Source organism: Hylobates moloch, unplaced genomic scaffold (assembly GCF_009828535.3).
Source record: "Hylobates moloch isolate HMO894 unplaced genomic scaffold, HMol_V3 SCAFFOLD_22, whole genome shotgun sequence".
NCBI classification, from domain to species: Eukaryota; Metazoa; Chordata; class Mammalia; order Primates; family Hylobatidae; genus Hylobates; species Hylobates moloch.
Genome location: NW_026652297.1, coordinates 13,922,647 through 13,946,499, shown reverse-complemented (window position 1 = coordinate 13,946,499; position 23,853 = coordinate 13,922,647). Strand labels below are relative to the sequence as shown.

At 38.4% G+C, this 23,853-nt stretch overlaps 1 protein-coding gene across 1 annotated transcript in view; it reads right to left on the bottom strand.

The window, feature by feature from the left end:
- STAG1 (STAG1 cohesin complex component) overlaps positions 1-23,853 on the bottom strand; it is a 415,512-nt gene that overhangs the window by 278,847 nt on the left and 112,812 nt on the right. Inside the window, exons 2-3 of the mRNA XM_032143857.2 lie at positions 15,635-15,746; positions 7,983-8,085 (exon numbers count right to left, since the gene is read on the bottom strand). Of these exons, the coding sequence (XP_031999748.1) occupies positions 7,983-8,085; positions 15,635-15,663 (132 nt within the window). The 5' untranslated portion in view covers positions 15,664-15,746. The remainder of the gene's footprint in view (positions 1-7,982; positions 8,086-15,634; positions 15,747-23,853) is intronic.

The window sequence follows — 23,853 nt, the reverse complement described above, 5'->3', positions numbered from 1 at the left end:
GATAAACACAAATACCTGCAATATAAAATACTAAACTATAGTATATAAAAATACTTTTCATGGAATTTTGGTTTATGGTAAGTGCTAAAAAACCTTCTAAGAGAAAGATTATTTTTAGTACCGAGAAGCAGGAAAAGTTTCACAAAAAAATTATGCTGCAAGGTGGGACTTAATGGACTCATAAAATTAGTAAGAATTAGTATTAGTAAGATTAGCATATGTAGAATTTAGAAAACAAGGGTTCCAGAACGAAAAAACACAATGAGCAATGGTGTGAATGTGGGAAAGCAAAAGTCATACATGAAAAAACAAGAGACAGATACCTGATTAAAAAGTTGTGAACAGGGAAATACAATAAAATATTAGGTGTGATATTAGGTGAGTTGAAAATACCCCACACTTTTTCATAAAACGGCATTGCCTGTGAGCTGAGATCGTGCCACTGCACTCCAGCCTGGGTGACAACAAGACTTTATCCAAAAGAAAAAAAAGAAGAGTGGGGGGCACTGCCTGCTTTTTGAATAAGAAAAAACATATTCCTGGCTGGCCAGTGGCTCACGCCTGTAATCTCAGCACTTTGGGAGGCCGAGGCGGGCAGATCATGAGGTCAGGAGATTGAGACCATCCTGGCTAACACGGTGAAACCCCATCTCTACTAAAAATACAAAAAATTAGCAGCTGAGGCAGGGGAATGGTGTGAACCTGGGAGGCGGAGCTTGCAGTGAGCCAAGATCATGTCCACTACACTCCAGCCTGGGCGACAGAGCAAGACTCCAAATCAAAAAAAAAAAAAAGAAAAAACATATTCCCACCCGGCACTATTAAAAAGGATGAAATAGAAAAAGACAAAGACCAAAGGTAGGAAGCTAATAGTACAGCTGCCAATAAAGTGGGCCCTAAAGATACAAACTTGGGAAATGTAAAATAAAGGACGGATCTGGAAGACAGTGAGATTATAAAATAAAAGTCATCAGACGCTCGGCGCGGTGGCTCGAGCCTGTAATCCCAGCACTTTGGGAGGCCAAGGCGGGTGGATCACGAGGTCAGGAGATCAAGACCATCCTGGCTAACACAGTGAAACCCCGTCTCTACTAAAAATACAAAAAAAGTAGCCAGGCACGGTGGTGGGCACCTGTCGTCCCAGCTACTCGGGAGGCTGAGGCAGGAGAATGGCATGAACCTGGGAGGCGGAACTTGCAGTGAGCCGAGATTGCGCCACTGCACTCCAGCCTGGGCGACAGAGTGAGACTGTGTCTCAAAAAAAAAAAAAAGTCATCAGACCTGAAATTTCAATAGATAAAGGAGACAGGACAAGAGACTTGGAGATGAGGAAATGTAACAATGACTCAGGTTTTAATTCTGTGTTCTTGGAACTGTGGTAGTCTTCAACATAATTAAGGAAGTCAGAACTAAAAACTAGTCTAGTCAGCAGAAGAAAATTCTAAATGAAAAATTAAGAAAACAACAAAGCTTAAAAACAAGTCCAACTAATACACTTCCTAAAGTGATTACAAAACAGTGCACATTTAAGCTCCAAAAAATTCTTTTATAGAGATCTTTGTTTCTTAGAAAAATAAAAATAGAAAAGGTAGTACAGAAAATTATAAATAGGATGGGCACAGTGCCTCATGCCTGTAATCCAGCACTTTAGGAGTCCTACTGGGCAGACTGCTTGAGCCGAGGAGTTTGAGACCAGCCTGGGCAACATGATGAAACCTTGCCTCTACAAAAACTTAGCCGGTGTGGTGATGCATGCCTGTAGTCCCACTCCAAAGGCTGAGGTGGGAGAATCACTTGAGCCTGGGAAATCGAGTCTGTGGTGAGCTGTGATCATACCACCTTTATTAAAAAATAATGAACAATACACAAAGTATTGATTTAAACTTTCACCACTTAAAAATTAGAAAAGACTTAACCATTATAAGCAGTAACATACCTTATACCCATGTATTTTGCTGTGTGAAAGGCAATAATATATGTCAAAAGCTTTCAAAACAAACAGCATATACTAACAAACTTCACTATTAGAAATTTAGGATTAAAAAAAACAATGGCTATACAGCAAAACTTATTTGCAAAACACTTCATGTCAGCATGGTTTAGAATAGTTAAGAATTTTTAACATAAATGCTCAACATGGCACCAACTCTGCAATTGGTTTGTCAGTGTCCCACATTAACTCCCTGGGCCTGGTCATTCAGTTTCCAGCCTCTGCTGAGTCCCTCATACTATTCCAAGTGTAGCAGGGGAAATTGAGAGGCCCTTCCTCAAGCTCTGGTCATAATGGAGGTACAAGGGAGACATCTACAGGGAACCATGAGATCAGTGGTGTTGGAAATGCTAAGTCAGTCCTTCTTTAGGCTGGATGTTGGTAGTGGTCGTCAAAAAGTCCATATATTTTATATCTAGGCCTTCACCTGGCCTATGGACTTATACCCATGCCCCTGGTTTATCAGCTCAATGGTTCTTCAGCCCATTACAGATGAGAAGGAGCTATACTGAAGATCAAGAAGGAACCACTGGAGTCTGAATGTTCCTGAAAGATTGACTTAGTCCTAGCTTAGTCCTCATAAAACCTCCTAACAATGGGGTTGATACTTTTACTCTCTATTTTACAGGAGTTATAATAGATTGTTAAAGGACAACCAAGAAAGGACAAAAGAAGTGACAGTCAGAGGTTGAGAGGAGCCAGAAAAACCTAAAATCTAGCAGACATCTGCCACCACATTGTAACATGGTGGTTCCTATCACAATGCTGGGTCAAAAACAGATTGATTTGGTTTATAATGCTAAACCAAGAGGGTGGGCAAATAAAAATTTTGGTATTTAAAAGAAAAAAAAACTTTGGAATCTGAATATCATGAAATTCCAAAAAGTCTACATTAAACTACCAAATAATTTAAAAGATCCAATTTTTATAAGTGACCCGTTAACTTACCCTTCTGGTACTCATTATTAATCGTTTGTTGTGCATTCTCCATCTTATGTATGAATAGACATTTAAAAATAAAAACTGTATCTTTTTATTGTTAGATATGAGTTCTAAATTTCTTTTCAAAGAAAAGTATGTTCAATTCTTTGCCTTCTACTTTTAAACTTAACTTCCTCATAAAGCAACCTTTTTCAATTACCTGCTCCACCCTGACTCATTTCAATCTCCTGCTCCACCCTGACTCATTGTCGATCACCTGCTCTGTCATAACCATTTTTCCCGCCAAACCACTCACCCCGTCACTCTTTAAATTAGCCAATCGGAATTAGTTTAGCCTGTGTGCTCTAACCCTAGCCAATAAGGGAATGACACAGCAGCAGGAGCCATATGCGTCAGGGATAAGAACCCCTTCCCCTCCCTTGTCCAAGTGTGCACTCACCATTGTTCCATCTGTAAGGGCGCACCCTTCTATAGAAGTACCTTGCCTTGCTGAGAATTAAAAGAAAATTTCATATTCAAGTGCTATTTCTTTTGCAGCACTGAAACTTTATATACAACATTATTTACCTCTCCTACTCAGCCTATGCAAATATGAAAGTTATATAATGTTGAGAATATAGAAGTGCTGGTTCTCACTAAGAGAAAAAAAATCCTTAACAAAACACGAGAGACTAAAGAGGGGTTAAGGTTAGAGAGGTGCTGATTTACATGACAACTACAAGCAACATAAAATCCTGGACTAGACCCTGATTCAGGAAAAGAATAGTTTTTCTTTTCTTTAAGGGATTAGATTATGACAACTGGCAAAATCTAAATGAGATGTATAGATATCGTTATTATATCAATATTATTTTCATAACTGTACTGTGGTTATGTAAGAAAAAATGTCCTTGACTGCAAAGAAATACTAAAGTATTAGAAATAAAGTGCTGCGAAGAGGTATTTTACGAAACAATACTGAATTAAAAAAAAAAAAAGTAACATCACGTCTGCAACTTACTCCAAAACAGTTCAAAACTAAGATACCAAAATACTTATCTCTGCATATGCCATAAAAAATCCATATTTACATGTGTATATGTGTGTACATATATAGAGAGGAGAAGACAGAGAGAAGGAAAGAGTGGGAATATGATAAAGCAAATGTAGTAAAATGCTAACATTAGGACAATGTGCATGAAGGACAGCTGACAATTCTTCATAGAATTCTTAGAATCCTTCTGTGTTGGAAATTATTTCAAAATGAAAAATTTTTTAAACACCAAAGGGCAGGGGGTGGGGCAGTGCTTATGTAACAAAATTAAAACACCATTCATTCATTAAACATTTACTAAACACTTACTGCAGGTCAGACACTAGTAAGCAGCAGAAGACACACTAGATAAAAATTCCTGCCTTCACAAAACTAACATTCCAGTTGGAGGAGAGAGACAATAAGCAAGTAAGTAAAACGTATGTTACGTTAGCGGAAGGGGAAAACAGTTAAGTCATATTGGGTAGAGGTGGCAATTTGCAATGTTAAACACATCCTTAGGCCTGGTGCAGTGACTCACGCCTGTAATCCCAATACTTTGTGAGGCTGAGGTTGGCGGTTCACTTCAGGTCAGGAGTTCAAGACCAGCCTGGCCAACATGGTAAAACCCTGTCTCTACTAAAAATACAAAGATTAGCCAGGCGTGGTGGTGCATGCCTGTAATCCCAGCTACTTGGAAGGCTGAGGTGGGAGAATTGCTTGAACTCGGGAGGCAGAGGTTGCAGCACTTTGGGAGGCTGAGGTGGGATGATCAGTTGAGCCCAGGAGTTTAAGACCAGCCTGGACAACATAGTGAGACCCCATCTTCACACGAAAAAAATCAGCCATGCGTGGTGGCATGCGCGGGTAGTCCCAGCTATTCAGGAGGCTGAGGAGGTGGGAGAACTGTTTGAGCCCAGGAGTTTGAGGATGCAGTAAGCCACAGTTGCGCCACTGCACTCCAGTCTGGGTGACAGAGTGAGATCCTGTCTCAAAAGAAAAATAAAACATAAAATAAAAGTAAAGGAAACAATACTGCCTGTAATAGAAACTCCTTATATTAATTGTTTTTGACTGGCTAAATGAAAACCAAAGATACAAGAAATGCCCTTTAAAAGTAATAAATTTTAAAAGGATTAAACTTAGAAAAAAAAGTGATGAATAGTATTACTACAGCTAAACAAAGAATGCTATCAGTTAAAACCTGACTTATTGTTCAAAATGCAGCTAGTTGATAGAAAATGTCCAATATTTCTTCATAACAGGTACCTGAGGCAGGACTCCAATCTGATCATTCTGACAATTATAACTCTCAAGATTAATTAACAGCTTGGCATTCTGGCTTCCTTAAGAGAAACAGTGTGGGAGTTAGCATATAAATTCAAATCCTAGCTTTCCCATTTACTTGCTGTGTGACCTTAGGCAAATTACCACTTTTTAACTTCATATTCTACTCTGTAAACTGCATGTAAGACCTATTTCGTAACACTAGTGTGAGGATTAAATAACATAAAAAGCCACAACAAAGCTCAAAGTAGAAATTCAGGAAGTTGTTTATGTTACATTGTTGGCACAATCAAGAAATGGGCCTGATTGAGTTAGGTGGAAGTACAGGCAGCCATGTGAACTAATTTGTGTGACTGTATAGACTGAAATATAAATAAAACAAATTTCTAGAATGCTACTTTCTTATACTGGTTGACATTTTTTCAATACTGTAAATATGGCATGAACATGCACTATTTACTTACTAGATTACGTAGTAGTAACTTCAGTAAAAATCAAATATTTCCTACCACAAAAGGGTTAAGCATTTGGGTACACAGACTTCTTTTCATCAAAAAAGCACAACATTGGTGAAACCCCGTCTCCACTAAAAAATACAAAAAATTAGCTGGGCATGGTGGCGCACGCCTGTAGTCCCAGCTACTCAGGAGGCTGAGGCAGGAGAATCACTTGAACCCAGGAGGTGGAGGTTGCAGTGAGCCAAGATCATGCCACTGCACTCCAGCCTGGGCGACAGAGTAAGATTCCATCTCAAAAAAAAAAAAAAAAAAGGCACAACATTACAAGGATTCAGCTGTACACACATAAAACTTAAACATGTTCTAAGGAATAATACAATAACCTGCTGAAGGGGCGGTAAATTCTCTTTAGGAAAAATAAAAAAGTTTCTTTAAGGAGACAGTACTTAATCTGAATCCTGTAAGTGAAGAATTTCAAGTTGGGGAGAACAAATTCAAGTAAGCAAACATGTGGGCAATTCATTCTCCTACCTTTAAGCAAATATAGTCTTATTTCCAATTTTGCAGTTATCTTGAGATTGCCAGGATAGCAATGAAACTTGCCTATGATCTCAGAAAAATCACATGGTAGTAATGGGAACTAGAATAGTCACCAGCTTCCAAGTGCAAAACTCCTTCACTTTTCCCAAAATGTGTTTATAAGGAATACTGTACCACCAAATACTTCTACAAATGAGGAAGTAATACAAAAAGTTACTATACTGCATGTCTTCCCCCATTATTTTTTTCGTTTAAATAAAAGTAGAGGATAAAAGCAAGTGTATAGCAAAATACAAGAAGTCTTTCATCTTGTTTTTTATTTTAAGGTTGGCCTGGAGGAGTAATTAATTAAAAATTCTAGCAAACAAGAGGGAAAAATGACTTAACTATATCAAAAAACCACTCTTGTTGTGTAACTCACTATAAAAGACATATAGACAATAACTGGTTAACCAACATAACCATCAATTGCAGGGGTGGATCATTCCTGTGTCATGACTCTAATCACCAAACTAGATTTTAAATGTTCATAAGATGATTACAAACTATAAAACTGGCTATTTGGTGATATTAATAAAATATTTTATACTGGGACTTCACAATGATATTGCGGTGGTGTTAAAAAAAAAAAAAAAAAAGAGGGCCGCGGTGCCTCAGGCCTGTAATCCCAGCACTTTGAGAGGCTGAGGCGGGTGGATCACCTGAGGTCAGAAGTTCGAGACCAGCCTGGCCAACATGATGAAACCCCATCTCTACTAAAAAAAAAAAAAAAAAAAAAAAATTAGCTGGGCATGATGGTGAGTGCCTATAATCCCAGCTACTCAGGAGGCTGAGGCAGGAGAATCGCTGAACCCAGGAGGTGGAGGTTGCAGTGAGCCAAGATCGTGCCACTGCACTCCAGCCTGGGCAACAGAGTGAGACTCCATCTTGGGGGGGGGGTGGAGAAACAGGCCCTTATTTTTAGCAATACACACTAAAATATTTACAGATGGAATGATGTCTAGAATGGCCTTAAAAATAACATAGGATGGAAAAAAAGGAGGAGGGGTGACGAGATGAAACAGGATTGGTCATGATTTGAAAACTGCTAAATCTGGGTAATGGCTATATGGGGGGGTTCATTATATGATGTCTCCTATTAAAAGGAGGCTAAGAGTTTCCATTAGAAGAATTTTCGTAAAATAGAAAAAAATTACTAATAGCAAATCACATCGTAAAAGCAAACAGAACATTATAACCCTTAACCCCTTGACAAGCAGATAACAGTATCTTCTATAGGGTTTATGCATGCTTAAATTATGACTGATGCTCTTACAATACATTAAGCTATCTCTCAAAGTAGGATTATCTAGAGCTCTTTTAAACTTCCCAATCAGGTTATCAATAAGAATATACTCTGAGACTGACCCCAAACTCCAAAACAGTACTTGGGAGCTCATAAGAAATCAGAGTTGCATCTGAAAAGCAGAAGTCTTAACTAACTAAACCTCATTCATTGTTAGTGACCTTCTCTATGCCTTCACATGGACTACTATTTATTTACAAAGAGAAGGAGGGCAACAAAATCATACTACAATCATCTCCTTTTTCTGATCACTGCCAAGACAATTTATGTGAAAAAAAGTTTCCAATCTCTATTGTGTCACTGAATTTTTTAAGTATTAACCATACTAGCACTAGAATTAACAACTCACAGCAACTCATTAACACGGGTCACTATTAAAGGAACAAAGAAGACAAGCATAATACATACTGGAGGCCGGCCAGGACGACCCCTTTTTCTTTTTCCTTTGACCTCTGTTTCTTCAAGCTCGCTGCCAGCATCGGAATGGGCAGTAGTTTCATTAGTTGAATCCCTAGAAAATGTTATATTATTTTAGCGAACAAATTAATAAGTATAATGCATTTCTGTTTCAATACTTTCCTTACCTCCTGCTATATGGCTGATTAGAAGTGGTTTATACTTCTACTTTCAGAGAAACTCTCTAGCAAACTAAAAATGTTATCCTCCCTTCCTAATTTCACATAACAGTGAGTGAAACGAATCCCCCAAATAAAGAGGGAAATGAAGAGGAAGAAATGACTGTGGAAATGATAGCTGCTATACAAAAATAAATGCAAAATATAACTGCAAAAGACTAATTCTTCAGTATAAAAATATGAAGGCTTAGGAATATTTTTATTTATTTTATAAAGTCATGAAGGTCAGTGCTGTGCCAGTTAATGTTTAACCACTGTCTTTAAAAAAAAAAAAAATACAAACACCTAAGTTATAAGTATTAAGACATATGACCAGGCACGGTGGCTCATGCCTATAATCTCAGCACTTTGGGAGGGTGAGGCAGGCGGATCACCTGAGATCAGAATTTGGGACCAGCCTGGCCAACATAGTAAAACCCCATCGGTACTAAAAATACAAAAATTAGCCGGGCGTGGTGGCGCGTGCCTGTAATCCCATCTACTCAGGAGGTTGAGGCAGGGGAATCACTTGAACCCTCGGAGGTTGCAGTGAGCCGAGATTACGCCACTGCACTCCAGCCTGGGCAACGGGGCAATACTCTGTCTGAAAACAAAACAAACCAACAAAAAAGACATAAGGGATACTTAGCATATAATTTACAAACAATAATAAAACACAAAACACTCTTTATTGTAAATTCCACATAACTGATTCTCACAAAATAATTTTAAAGATAATTTTTGCCCAACTCTTATATTGGAATCTTTTTTTTTTTTTTTGGGGGGGGACAGTCTCTCTGTGTCACCCAGGCTGGAGTGCAGTGGCACAATCTCGGCTCACTGCCAGTTCCGCCTCCTGGGTTCATGCCATTCTCCTGCCTCAGCCTCCCGAGTAGCTGGGACTACAAGCACCCACCACTGTGCCCGGCTAATTTTTTTTGCAGTTTTAGTACAGATGGAGTTTCACCGTGTTAGCCAGGATGGTCTTGACCTCCTGACCTCATGATCCACCTGCCTCGGCCTCCCAAAGTGCTGGGATTACAGGCATGAGCCACCGCACCTGGCCTTATATTGGAATCTAACCTACAGCTGCAACTGATGAATGAATAGGAATTTTAACATGAAAGGTGGTTTCTATTTTTGTTCACTTTAATGAGTAGGATGCAAGTAAAATGATAAAGACATTTGTTGAAACTTCACTCATTAGTCAATGGTGTGAGCAACTTCTCTGCTGACTCAGATAAGGGCTGAGGAAACATGCTTCCTCAATTTTTTGTTATTGGTATTGTAATGGGTATAGACCATCCGATACACCTTTAAGTTGAATCTGCATTGTTAACAATTTCTCTATCACTTTAAGTCTATAATCAACAAAACAATAAATTAAGCGTTGATTTTTCATTTGCTGATTTTCATGGTGTACATATTCCTACCATAGCCAATTTCAAATGACCAAAGTGGCATAACCAAAGTGAGGTGGGAAGTGATAAACAGTAGTACAGCATTAAAACATATTTGTACCACAAAGACACAACAGGTTTAAATAACAACTTCAAAAGCATAAACAGTAACATGAAATAATTAGGAAGTGATGAGTTTTGAGTATTTACTATTTTTATTTTTCATATGACATTTAATTTAAGCTTATATAAGTTAACCTTTTAAAACAGATATGTTGTGTTTAGCTAGCTTGCAAAATTCCTAAAAACTTAACATTTAACTCTCACAGGCCAATACAAGCTGGCTTCAACACAGCATTGAAAAGGTTTAGACAGCATGAACAAGAATCTCTTCACTAAATTCTACACTACTGCATAAAATTGTAAAGAGTAGGAAAAGTACATAGCAAATGGTAAGTCCAACTCACAATCTACTATTTCTCAATCTCCTTCACCAAATGCTCTTTTAGGCTCATTCCCTCTTCCTTAAAGCTCAACTGTTAGGTCTGCTGTTCTCCATTTATATTACACTCCCTGGGAGATTTCATCCAGTTAATGTGTAACTTCTATGCAAATGACTTCAATACCTTATCAGTACACCTGATCACATTCCAGATCTGACTCAAGATTTTTATCTTGCATGCATGACATACTTACTTGAATGCCACGTCAAATTCACCAAATGCCACATCTAAAATTGAGTCCAATCCTGACTTACTTCTGACCTTCTACTCAGAGATACAATTAATTAACTGATTTAAGTTATGCATAAGTATGCTTTAAGTTATTATATAAATTTATTGTCACCATTATCCTGTCTATAAACTCGAATTGATAGAATGGTATCAGTCTTCTTGTGCCTCCTGCTAACATAATCCTACCTCAGCTATCCTTCTCAGAACAATATAATCTGTTTCTCACTCTTTCCAGGATTACTACCACAATCACCACTCCCCGTGATAATCTCAATTTATCTCCCTACTGCTGCTTATTCAAGCCATTCTACACACCACTGCCAGTAACATTCTCACATCATATTACTTACCCACTTGTAAATCTTCAAAGTTATCATATTACTTCTACAACTTATATATCTTTAAAGTTAATCTGGTATTTAAAACCGTAAATAAGACTGGGCGCAGTGGCTCACGCCTGTAATCCCAACACTTTGGGAGGCTGAGGCATGAGAATTGCTTGAACCCAGGAGGTGGAGGTTGCAGTGAGCAGAGATAGTGCCACTGCACTCCAGCCTGGGCGACAGAGTAGAACTCTGTCTCAAAAACAAACAAAACAACAACAACAAAACTATAAATAATATTGTAAATGATGTCCAGGGTCAGCAAGCTTTTTCATAAAGATCCATACAGCCAGGTGCGGTGGCTCACGCCTGTAATCCCAGCACTTTGGGAGGCCAAGGCAGGCAGATCATGAGGTCAGGAGTACGAGACCTACCTGGCCAACATAGTGAAACCTCGTCTCCACTAAAAATACGAAAATTATCCGGGCATGGTGGTGTGCGCCTGTAGTCCCAGCTACTTGGGAGGCTGAGGCAGGAGAATCGCTTGAACCCAGGAGGTGCAGGTTGGCCGAGCCAAGATCACACCACTGCACTCCAGCCTGAGCAACAGAGTGAGACTACATCTCAAAAAAAAAAAAAAAAAAAAAAAAACCATACAGTATATATTTTAGGCTTATGGGTCTTAAGTTCTCTATAGCTACTACTCAACCCTGGTGACATACTATAAATGCAGCCATGTGCAATATGCAAATTAATGGGTGTGGCTATGTTTCAACATTTTATTTAAAAGAGGCATCTGAACCACCAGCAGTATTTGCCAACCCGGATCCAGTCAATCTTATTTGTCTCTACTAAAGAACAATGAATCATATTGCTTTTTCTCCTAACTACAATCCAAATAGGCCATGTTCAGTATAGACTATGTGTCAGTTTACATATGTTATCTGTAATACATATGCACAAAAACCTTGTTAAGAAGCATGTTATCTTCCTGATTTTATGAATGAGGAAATGAAAGATCTGAAAACCTGATAAACTTGTCCACAGTCGCATACTTAGTAAGTGGCAGAGTCCAGTTAGATCTCAAGATAAACCTGAATTTTCTATTTTCATGTTAAGATACCACAGTGCAAACATTCTGTTTTGTATTTATCTTGTGTGGACAAAATCTCCAAGTGCTTTTGATGCTTATAAGTCTCCAGGCAACTATAGGAGCAGGTTGGTTCTAGAATATAATTATTGACCCATTAGTGAAACTAACCTATTCTTCAGCAGTATTGTTTATTGATGCCCCTACCAAGAGTCAGAAAAGTACAATTTGTTTAATAATGCTGCCAACTGCAGTCAGCTTAAACAGTGAGAACTATTTCCAACAAACAGCTAATGCACTGTTATGTGTTAGTATGTGTATGTTTAATTATTAAGACATAAGAAAACAAATCCTAGGCTTTTGAAAAAGAAAATTTCGAGCAATAGAAAATATGTAAGAATACAAGGAAAAATTTCACTTTATCTCATCCTAACTCTGAATCCCATCTGCAGAATACCACTGTTAATAGTTTGACGATGCCATAAATATTTAGGCTTTTGTATCTCTCTCTCTGTCTCTCTCTCTCAAAATATAAATATCAATATTTCAATTTTTTAAGTGTAACATACATGAGAATCCTCCATATAAATACATTAGATTCCTGAATGGCACTCCATAATATGCACTCAACTTATTTAGCTACTTCCCTATCAATGAGCACTTAGTTTGTCTCTAGTTTTGCACTATTACAAACAGGGCTGAAATGACTGTTCTTGTACATAAATAAATCTTAGTACACAATCAAGTTTCTCTTTAGGATATATGCAGTGAAAATGACAGGTCAAGGGGTATGGAAATTCAAACCTTGACCAATTGCTCTTCAAAACTCCTGCGGCTAATGTTCACATTTATAACACTACTAGACATAAATTAAGAGCATGGAAGAATAAGACCAAATCTTATTTAAAAAATGATTTTGCTCCCTAGAACTCTCTAAATTCTGTCTACCTCTTTCTATCTCCAGGGTAACTAGTTTAAGTTATCATCTTTTCCCTAGATACTGCAACATCCTTCTCCTGATAGGTCTCCTTGTTTCTAGTGTTGGCCTTTCCCATCTAATACTATACTGCACTAAGTAACTTTCTAAGTATGTAGCTTCTTATATATCTATCATGCTGATATGGTTTGGCTCTGTGTCTTCACCAAAATCTCATCTCGAATTGTAATCCCCACCTGTCGAGGGAGGGACCTGGTGGGAGGTGACTGGATCACAGGAGCAGTTTCCTCTATGCTGTTGTTGTGATAGTTCTCACGAGATCTGATGGTTTAAAAGTGTGGTACTTCCTTCCACTCCCCTTCTCTCTCTCCTGCCATCTTATGAAGAAGATGCTTGCTTCCCCTTCACCTTCCGCCATGATTGTAAGTTTCCTGAGGCCTCCCCAGCCATGCGATGAGTCAACTAAACCTCTTTTCTTTATAAATTACCCAGTTCCAGGTAGTTCTTTATAGCAGTGTGAAAATGGAATAATACACATAGTGAAGAGAAAAAAACTAATTCTGAACATGACTTAGCAGGTACTGATATGATATTGTTCCTCCCTACTCACAGTTTATTTCATGTCACTCTCCATCCCCAGTGCTGGAGAAAAAAAAGGGGTGGGGGGAGGCTTTATTTCAGGCCTTCAAACATATCTCAGGGTCCTTGCATGACATAATCTCAGTCTGGGCCTAAGAGCCTGCTCCCTTCTTCTTCCCCTAAACCCTACTTCAGACCTCCTACTTTTCCTTCACAGTACCAATGATAGTTTAGAACTATGTATTTGTGATTATTTGATTTATATCTAACTTTACAAGCTTCATTGCAAAAAGAACTGAGTCTGCTCTACATGTTATATCTACCCAGAACCTGGTATGCTTCCGGGAATTTAAAATGTAGTAAATGATAATGTTTTGACAATGCTTAATAGTAAACAGCACTAAGGTGACAAATCCATCAGCAATTATAATATCTAAGTAAGCCAAGAAATAATAAGGATAATCACTAGAGTGGTCTTTATAGTGTCTACATTTTAAAAACCAAAATTGGACATCTCAATTTAACCAAGAGTACCATCTTCAGCTGACAGATCTAAACCAGAGCCCATTTACCCAGCTCCCAGATCACCACTGTCCAGTACCCACAGACATATTAGAGATTCACATTTTTCTGAAAAAAAATTCACTCACAAAGCATGATATATTAGATATAATGTCAATACAAACTCATGTAATACAACTTCAATTTAAATATAACCTCTGTTTCATATTTTATCAAAGAGCTAATACCCAACAGTGTCCTAGCAGCAGGACATACAAAAAGAAGGCACACAATGCAGTTTAAGAGATGGGTCAGAAAAAATAAGAGACAATTATAAAATGTTACATTAAGTACTTTTCTGGAGGCGTAAGACCTGAGCTAAGACTTAAATAGGTAGTGGCTTGGCCAGGTAAGGGCAGAAGTGCGTAAGTACAAAGAAAAGAAAGAAAATACTATAAGGGGCCCTCCAAACTTAAATATCATATAAATATGGTATTTATACCGTATTTATATATGTTCATATATTTATATATATGATATCATGCTCAGGTACAGGGATAAAAAAGAAATAAGTAGGCAGAAATAAATTTTATCTCCCATATGTCGGGGAAAGGACAGGAGGACAGTATTGATGGTTTTTCAAGCGGTTTAAAGAAATTTGGATAGCTCTGTGTCTTAGAATGCTAGAAGGGAAAAAAAGAAGGCCAAGAGATAATTCAGAGGTTCTCTCTTGAAAATAAGGTATGCAAATGAATTGCGCAGCAATAATATATAAATAACTGCTTAAAGTGCTCATCACTTTTATTATATCTAAACCATTTTTATACAGAATCAAAGTATGCAGATTCCCGACTTGCAACATGATAAAAGCTACGAAAGGAATAATATCTGCCATTCCTGTGATCACATTTCCCAAAATAAGTCCCAATTCTAAATCTGGCCAGGCACAGTGACTCACGCATGTAATCCCGGCACTTTGGGAGGCTGAGGCGGGCAGACCACCTGAGGTCAGGAGTTCGAGACCACCCTGGCCAACATAGTGAAACCCGGTCTCTACTAAAAATACAAAAATTAGCCGGGCATGGTGGCACATGCCTGTAATCCCAGCTACTCAGGAGGCTGGGGCAGGAGAATCACTTGAACCTGGAAGGCAGAGGTAGCAGTGAGCCGAGATCGTACCACTGCATTCCAGCATGGGCAACAGTGGAAAATTCCATCTCAAAAGAAAATAAAAATGAAAGTCCCAATTCTAAATCTGTCCTTAACTCCAACAAATCTAATGGAATGCCATCAAAAATGTCAACTGGTATATCCCTTAGATTTCTTCTGGTAGCAGAACAACCTCAACAATCTCAATCTAAGGAAAAAGAAAGAATCATAATAGAAGAGCTAGAAGTGAGCAGAGAGGGGGTAGAGAAAGAGTATGGTATAAGATAGGGGACACCAAACTATTTTTTTGTAAATGGCCAGACTAAATATTTTAGGCTTTCCACGCAATACTATCACTGTCACAACTTGTAATACAAAGTAGTCATAAACAGCATGTAAAGGAGTGAGTGTGGCTCTCATCCAAAATTTTATTTTGCAAAAAGAGACAACATGCCAGATTTGGCCCATGGGCCACAGTTTGCTGACTCCTAATATAGGACATTAACATCTTTTTTGTTGAATATCAGAAAACATGTTGACAGTTCAATAGCAAAAGCCATGAATGGATATGGTAATTACACACCCTACTACTACTTACACTGCAAACATATCGTCCCAGTATCAAAGAACACATTTGAAATGTCTCATCAAAGAGAGCATTTTGATAAAGAAATAAGTTGTCCAAAATTTTCTTTAAAAACTAAAAAAAAAAAAAGAAAATTACAATACTTACTGTAACACTGGTAATTCTGAAGTAATCATTGCTGGAGAGGTCCTTTCACAATGCAGCAAAATAATCAAGTGCTGTACAACTCAAAACTTTTAAAATAACCTCAAAGGCAATCCTGTCAATTAAAGAAAAGAAATTATTTTAAAATAAAATGAGGATGACAGAATTCATAAACTACAATCAATCCACACCATTACCAGTGATCACACTACTTGGCATTTACCCAAATGAGCTGAAAACTAATGTCCACAGATGTTTATAGCAGTTTTATTCATAACTGCCAAAACTTGGAAGCAACCAAGATGTTCTCACTAAGTAAATGAATAAATAAACTACGCACATCCTCACAATGAAATATTATTTGGCATTAAAATTAGCTTGAGAGCCTTGAAAAGGCATGAAGGAACCTTAAATACATATTATTAAGTAAAGAAGCCAATCTGAAAAGGATACATACTGCATGATTCCAACCATATGACATTTTGGAAAAGGCAAAACTATGGAGCCAGTAAAAGAATCGGTGGTTACCAAGGATTTAGTGGGTGGAAGGGATGAACAGGCAGATCACAGAAGATTTTTAGGGCAGTGAAACATGTACAATGATGGATGTGTCATTACAGATTTGTAAAAACAGCAAGAATCCAAAAACAGCTAGACACCAACAGCAAGAGTCAACCCTAATTTAAAGTAGCAACTTGGGGTGATAGTGACGTGTCAATATAGGTTGATCAGCTGTTAAAAAATGTTCTCCTCTGGTGCAGTATGTTGATAGTATGGTAGGCTGTGCAAGTGTAGGGACAGAGAATATAAGCAAACACTCTTTACTTTTCCTTCAAATTTGCTGTGAACCCACAATGGCTCTAAAAAACATAAAGTCTCATATTTTGCAAAAGCAGGGGTAGTAGGACCTAACAGTCCACAATAGGCCATTATACAGTATCAAACAGAATAACATAGGTATAGTTAGAATTCCAGACAGAAAGACAAAGTACAAGGCAGAACAAATATTTGAAGAGATAATGGGGAAGAATGTTCAAAAAATCATGTAAGATATCAAAACAGATGTAAGATCAGAGAATTCCCAAGCAGAATACATCAAAGTACACAAACTGCTAAAAACCAGAGTTAAAGGGAAAATTCAAAAGGAAGCTAAAGAAATAGGATACATACATACAGAAAGACAAAGATCAATATCAGACTTCCTATTGGAAACTATGTAAGTTCAAAGACAATGGAGTAACATCTTAAAAGTACTGTGAGGGGGGAAAAAAAGTCAACCCTGAATTACATACCAAGTGATAATCTTTCAAAAAAATGAAAGGAGTCATATTATGGGAAATCGATGAGTAGAAAACTTCAAGAATAAGCCTCTCCAGTGAAACAATACTTGGGTTGACAAAAACTGAAATCAACTTTTACAGAATTCCTGAATCTAATAAAACTTACAAAGAGAGGGGTGCTTAACAAAGAAAGAAGCTGCAAAATTTGGTGAGAAGGCACTATAGCATCTTTTGCTTACTTGCCTACCATTGCCCATTCCCCAACTCAACAGTGTCAATGGGGACAGCAGATCAAACTCTTGGTGCAGCTTGCTGGTACCTGTGGGAGCAATATCAACCTCCTTCTCAAAAATGATAGCTGTGCATTTTGAAGAAATTCCCAGCTGGCATCTGTTGAAAGGATTTAAATATATATACTACACATAAGCTCTCTGGGGTAAGAGACAGCATACAAGACAAGCAGCAATATGTAAAGCCTCAGAATAAAGAGTCTAAGGAGGAAGATATGTTAGGGACTAAGGGCTTTGAAAGACTCCCACATATTCTGGGGAATTCAAGGTGCCACACGCATGCCCAAGGCTAAAAGCATGGTCAGAGGAGGCCTGAGAGAAGCATAGGCTTGCACCTCTAATTGATCTTTGAGCTCTGTGCAAGCAGAAGATGAAGACTAAGGCCGAGCTGCAAATGGCCAGGCTATTTATTGCAAAAATACTTCAGTAAAGAACCTATCTGCAAATACCCACAGAGGGTTTTTCCCCCTTTTGGGTTCCAATTCTTCAGGTAAATCTGTCAGCTTACTGGTTTGATCACCAAGATGAAAAATGTCAGTGTCCACACAGGACAAGAAAGACAGTCTTGGCAAAAGTAGTTCAGGGGGGAAAAAATCACTAAATAAACAGATGACTATAGCTTTTAACAGTCAGTAAAATCAAACAGGGCATGGGGGAGGTGAAAGGATGATTCCCAGAGTGAAAACATTTTAATAATCAAAATGTCCATTTTTTTAAGGTTAATGTTTGAATTTGTCCAGCAGGCTTTCCAGTTTTGGCCAGAAAGTATCCCCTGCCCCCAAATAAAAATTTAAAAATGTGATCATTGAAGTAAAAAAGGCAGTAGGATGACATAACTAAAGTGCTGAAAGAAAAACCATCAAAAAAGAACTATATAACCAGTAAAACTATCCCTCAAGGGAGAAATTAAGACATTCATAGAAAAACAAAGAGCAGAAGGAATTTGTCCCTAGACATGCCCTACAAGAAATGCTAAAGGGAGGCCAGACATGGTGGCTCACGCCTGTAATCCCAGCACTTTGGGAGGCTGAGGCAGGTGCATCACTTGAGGTCAGGAGCTCCAGATCACCCTGACCATCATGGTGAAACCCCATCTCCACTAAAAATATAAAAATTGGCCAGGTGTGGTGGCAGGTGTCTGCAATCCCAGCTACTTTGGGAGGCTGGGGCAGGACAATCACTTGAACTCGGAAGGCAGAGGTTGCAGTGAGCCGAGACTGCACCACTGCACTTCAACCTGGGCAACAGAGCAAAAGACTCTGTATCAAAAAAAAAAAAAAAAAAAGGGGGGGGGGGGGGGGGGTAGGGGCACAGATACTATAGGCCAAGGCAAGAGGATCACTGGGGACCAGGAGTTCGAGACCAGCCCAGGCAGAATATAGAGAGACTCCATCTCTACAAAAATATTTAAAAACTGGCCAGGCACAGTAGCCCACGCTTATAATCCCAGCACTTTGGGAGGCTGAGGCGGGCGAATCACTTGAGGTCAAGAGTTTAAGACCAGACTGGCCAACATGGTGAAACCCTGTCTCTACTTAAAAAAAAAAAAAAAAATTAGCCAGGCATGGTGGCAGGCACCTGGAGTCCCAGCTACTCAGGAGGCTGAGGCAGGAGAATCACTTGAACCCAGGAGGCGGAAGTTGCAGTGAGCCAAGATCGTACCACTGTACTCCAGTCTGGGTGACAGAGTGAGACCCTGTTTCAAAAAATAATAATAAATAAATAATTTTTAAAAGGAAAAAACAAAAGTTTAAAACTAACCAGGCGTGGTGGTACACACCTGTGGTTCCAGCTACTCTATTTGAGAGGCTGAGGTGGGCGGATCACTTGAGCCCAGGAGGTTGAGGCTACAGTGAGCCATGACTGGGCCACTACACTCCAGCCTGGGTGACCAGAGACCCTGTTTCAGCCCCCAAAACAAACAAAAAACCAGGGCACCATATAATGGGGGGGTCCCCAATTCATTTCATTACAAAGATATAAAAATCATGAAGTTATACACCCTTAACAACAGAATCTCAAAATATATCCATCATTCTCAGTAAACTATCGCAAGGACAAAAAACCAAACACCGCATGTTCTCACTCATAGGTGGGAACTAAACAATGAGAACTCATGGACACAGGAAGGGGAACATCACACTCCGGGGACTGTTGTGGGGTGGGGGGAGGGGGGAGGGACAGCATTAGGAGATATACCTAACGCTAAATGATGAGTTAATGGGTGCAGCAAAACAACATGGCACATGGATACATATGTAACATTGTGCACATGTACCCTAAAACCTAAAGTATAATGATAAAAAAAACAGAAATTAGAATACTTTGAGATAAATGAAACAAAAACACAATATATCAAAATGTATGGGATGCAGCAAAAGCAGTGCTCAGAGGAAAATACAGTTGTAAAAATCAAGATTTTAGGGAACAAAAAAAAGGCTCAAATAAATGACCTAATTCTACAACTGAAGAAAAAAAATACAAAGGGCAAACTAAGCCCAAAGGCAGCAAACTGAAGAAATTAATCAAAATTAGTGCACAGATAAACTATATTGAGATTAGAAAAACAATACAATCAATAAAACCACGTTTGTTGTTGGAAAAGGTAAACAAAATTGACATATCTTTAGATAAAATGACTCTTGAAAAAAAGAGAGAAGGGGCAAGAGAATACGGTTAACAACATATCCCCACAAATTTAGTAACATATTAAATGGACAAATTCCTAGAAATGCACAAATCGTCAAAACTGGCTCAAAAAACACAAAAAATGTGAAAAGAACTATAACGAGACACTGAATCAGTTATCAAAAATCTCCCCAGGAAGAAAAGCCCAGGACCAGATGGCCTTACTGCTTAATTATACCAAACATAGTTTAAAAAGAATTAGCATCAATCTTCCAAAAAAGAGACAAGAAGGAACTACTTTCTAATTCATTCTATGAGGCATTTCTGTAATACCAAACTACACAAAAACACTACAAGAAAATTACACATCAATATCTCTAATAAACATTTATGTGAAAATCCTCAACAGAAACATCAGCAAATCAAAATACACAATGTGTAAAAATAATTCGACATGAAGACCAAGTGGGATTTATCTCAGTCATGCAAGGCTGGTTCAACATTCAAAAATCAATTAATATAATACATCATATCAAGAGCTAAAAAAGAAAAACTACATGATCATATCAAAAGACAAAGGAAAAGCACTTGACAAAATCCAACACCCATTCGTAATAAATACTCTCAGTAAATGAGAAATAGAGGGGAACATTCTCTGTAACGGAGAGAAACTCAAAGCTTCTCTAGTTAAACCAGGAAAAAAGCTAGGACGCTATTCTCAACCACTACTTTTTCACATCACACTGGAAATCCTGGCTAATGCGATAAGAGAAAGAAAATAAACAAAAGGTACATAGCTTGGGAAAGAAGAAACAAAACTTCTTTTATTTCCAGATGACAAAACTGTCTATATAGAAAATTTGAAAGACCTGAAAAGGCAAAATAAAACAACTCTTGGAACTAATAAGCTACTACAGCAAGGTTTCAAGATACAAGGCTAACATATAAAAGTCAATCACCTTGCTGTAGACAATGAACAAATATAATTTTAAACGAAAAACACAGTATCATTTGCATTCACATCAATGAATTAAATTCTTATGTGTAAATCCAACAAAATACGTAGAATCTATATAAGAAAAACAATAAAATTGTAATGTAAGAAATCCAGAGGCCAGGCACCATGGCTCACGCCTGTAATCCCAGCACTTTGGGAAGCTAAGGTGGGTGGATCACCTGAGGTCAGGAGTTCGAGACCAGACTGGCCAACATGGTGAAACTCCCATCTCTACTAAAAATACAAAAATTAGCCGGCCATGGTGGTACGCGCCTGTAATCCCACCTACTCGGGAGGCTGAGGCAGGAGAATCACTTGAACCCAGAAGGCAGAGATTGCAGTGAGCCAAGACCACGCCATTGCACTCCAGCCTGGACACCAAGAAAGAAACTTTGTCTCCAAAAAAAAAAAGGAAATCTCTTAGCAATGTATACACACACAGACATACAGTGTAGGTGGTGGTAGTAGGGTGCCACATGATTTGCTAAGCAAATCAAAAATTATAATTATGACAATGATGTTATTTGTGAAGCCACTTTTCAACAGTTTCTGTAAGTGGTACTCCATCTACATAGAAGAGATAGACTCATTTACTATTTTTAATGGAATTTAACTATTTTACTCATGTTTATATCAAATTAAGTATATTAATGGAAAACTGTCGAATATAACACACATGAATATACACTAAGTCTTAACGTCAACCATGGGTTCTTGGAAACTGAGGGTTAAAGCAAAATGACATGTAACAAAACCAATTTTAGCATAGGCTAATTGATGTAAACAATAGTTAAGTTCCTATAGCATACTTCTGGTCACAAAAAAATCAGCAAACTTCTAAACAAACACCAAAACATTTAAAATATTAAACACTAAAATAAACGTAAGCTTTACATATATTTAAGAAAGATTAATTTTAACAAGTCAGATAATTATTTACCCAATTATTCCAGTTCAGAATCGCAGGTGGCCAGAGCCCATCCCAGCAGCTCAGGCAGCAAGGCAAGAACAAACCCTGGACAGGTCAGCATTCCATCACCCAGGGCACTCACATACATACCCAAACTACTCATACTAGGACAATTTAGACATGTCAATTAACATGCACATGCACATATCTGGTATGTGGGAGAAAACCAGAGTACCCAAAGAAAAGAAACCCACACAGACATGGGGAAAATGTGCAAACTCCACACAATGGCCCCAGCAAGGAATCTATTTTCCTTTCCCTCATCAACATTATAACAAAATGTTATTTGACAGCCTACTGTACACTTAAATTTTCTGTAGTATACAGGTTTAGGTAGCAATCAAGAAAATAAACTTCCAAACTCTTTTCCCAGTAAAATTTAGCCTGTGAGACAGATTTTGTAGCTCTTTTAGTGAACAAAAAGAATGCCAAAAATAAAATTGGATTTTCCAAGTTGCACAGCAATTCACACTAAAAGATAAATAAGTAGGAAACATTAAGACTCAAGAAACAGTGAAGTAATAAACCTTTTGAAAATATCAGTCTAGAAACTCTCAAATATTAAGCAGACAGAAGGATATTTTAAGCCAAAACTGAATGATGTGCTCAATGGGATAGCGATAAAGTTCATTGGCAACAGCAGGTTAGGTCATTATTCTGCTCTTTCTCTCTGAATGTTGTACTGTAAAAGACTATTTTTAAAATATCTTGGTAACATAAACCTTAAAATCAAAAGAAATGTTAAGAGTAATTTAAGAGTTTGGGTTCTGGGGCTCAATTACCTGAGTTCTTATACCAGGTATTCTACTTTCTAGCTTTGTAACTCACTATGCGTAAGTATTCTCATACATCAATTTGGAATAAAAAAAGAACCCATATAGCATACAGTTATTGTGGTGAGTGACTGGAAGAGTACCTGGAACTCTAGAATGAATTCAATTCGTAGCTACAGGAGGAAGACAAAAGCATAAAGGAATGCTAAGTTTCATGAGGGAAGGTATTTTTTGTCCTTTTTGTTCAGTTCCATATATGTGTGAAAACATTTTTTCTTTTTTAAGATGGGAGGTCTTGCTCTGTAGCCCAGGTTAGAGTGCAGTGGAGCAATTCATACCTCCCTGCAGCCTCCAACTCCTGGGCCCAAGTGATCCTGGCCTCAGCCTCCCAAGTAGCTGGGACTAAGTACACGCCACTAAGCCTGGCTAATTTTTAAAAAATTGTTTGTAGAAACAGGGTCTCACTTTGCTACCCAGGCTGCATTTCTTTTTCTTTTCTTTCCTTTTTTTTTTCTTTTTTTGAGACAGAGTTTTGCTCTTGTTGCCCAAGCTGGAGTGCAATGGTGTGATCTCAGCTCACTGCAATCTCCGCCTTCCAGATTGAAGTGATTCTCCTGCCTTAGCCTCCCAAGTAGCTGGGATTACAATCACCCACCCCCACACCCGGCTAATTTTTTGTATTTTTAGTAGAGAAAAGGTTTCACCATATTTGCCAGGCTGGTCTCAAACTCCTGACCTCAGGTGATCCACCCGCCTCAGCCTCCCAAAGTGCTGGGATTACAGGCATGAGCCACCACGTCCAGCCTCACTTCTATATTCTTAATGCTTGAAACCTAGTAAACAGCTATTGAATTAAAAATATGTGTATGTGTATGTGTTTATGGATGTATTTATTTTTAAGGAGAGTACACAAAATTAAAAACAAGGAAAGCTCCTAGAGTTAGCAAACTAATCAAAGTTAGCAGCTTCCTTTTAAAAAACAAAAAAACATGGCTGGGTACAGTAGCTCACGCCTGAAATCCGAGCACTTTGGGAGGCCTAGGCGGACAGATCACCTGAGGTCAGGAGTTCAAGACTAGCCTGGCCAACATGGTGAAATCCCGTCTCTGCTAAAAATACAAAATTAACTGGGCATGGTGGCATGCGTCTGTAATCCTAACTACTCGGGAAGCTGAGGTGGGAGAATTACTTGAACCCGGGAGGCGGAGGCTGCAGTGAGCCGGGATCACGCCACTGAACTCCAGCCTGGGCGACAGAGGGAGACTCCGTCTGTCTCTAAATAGA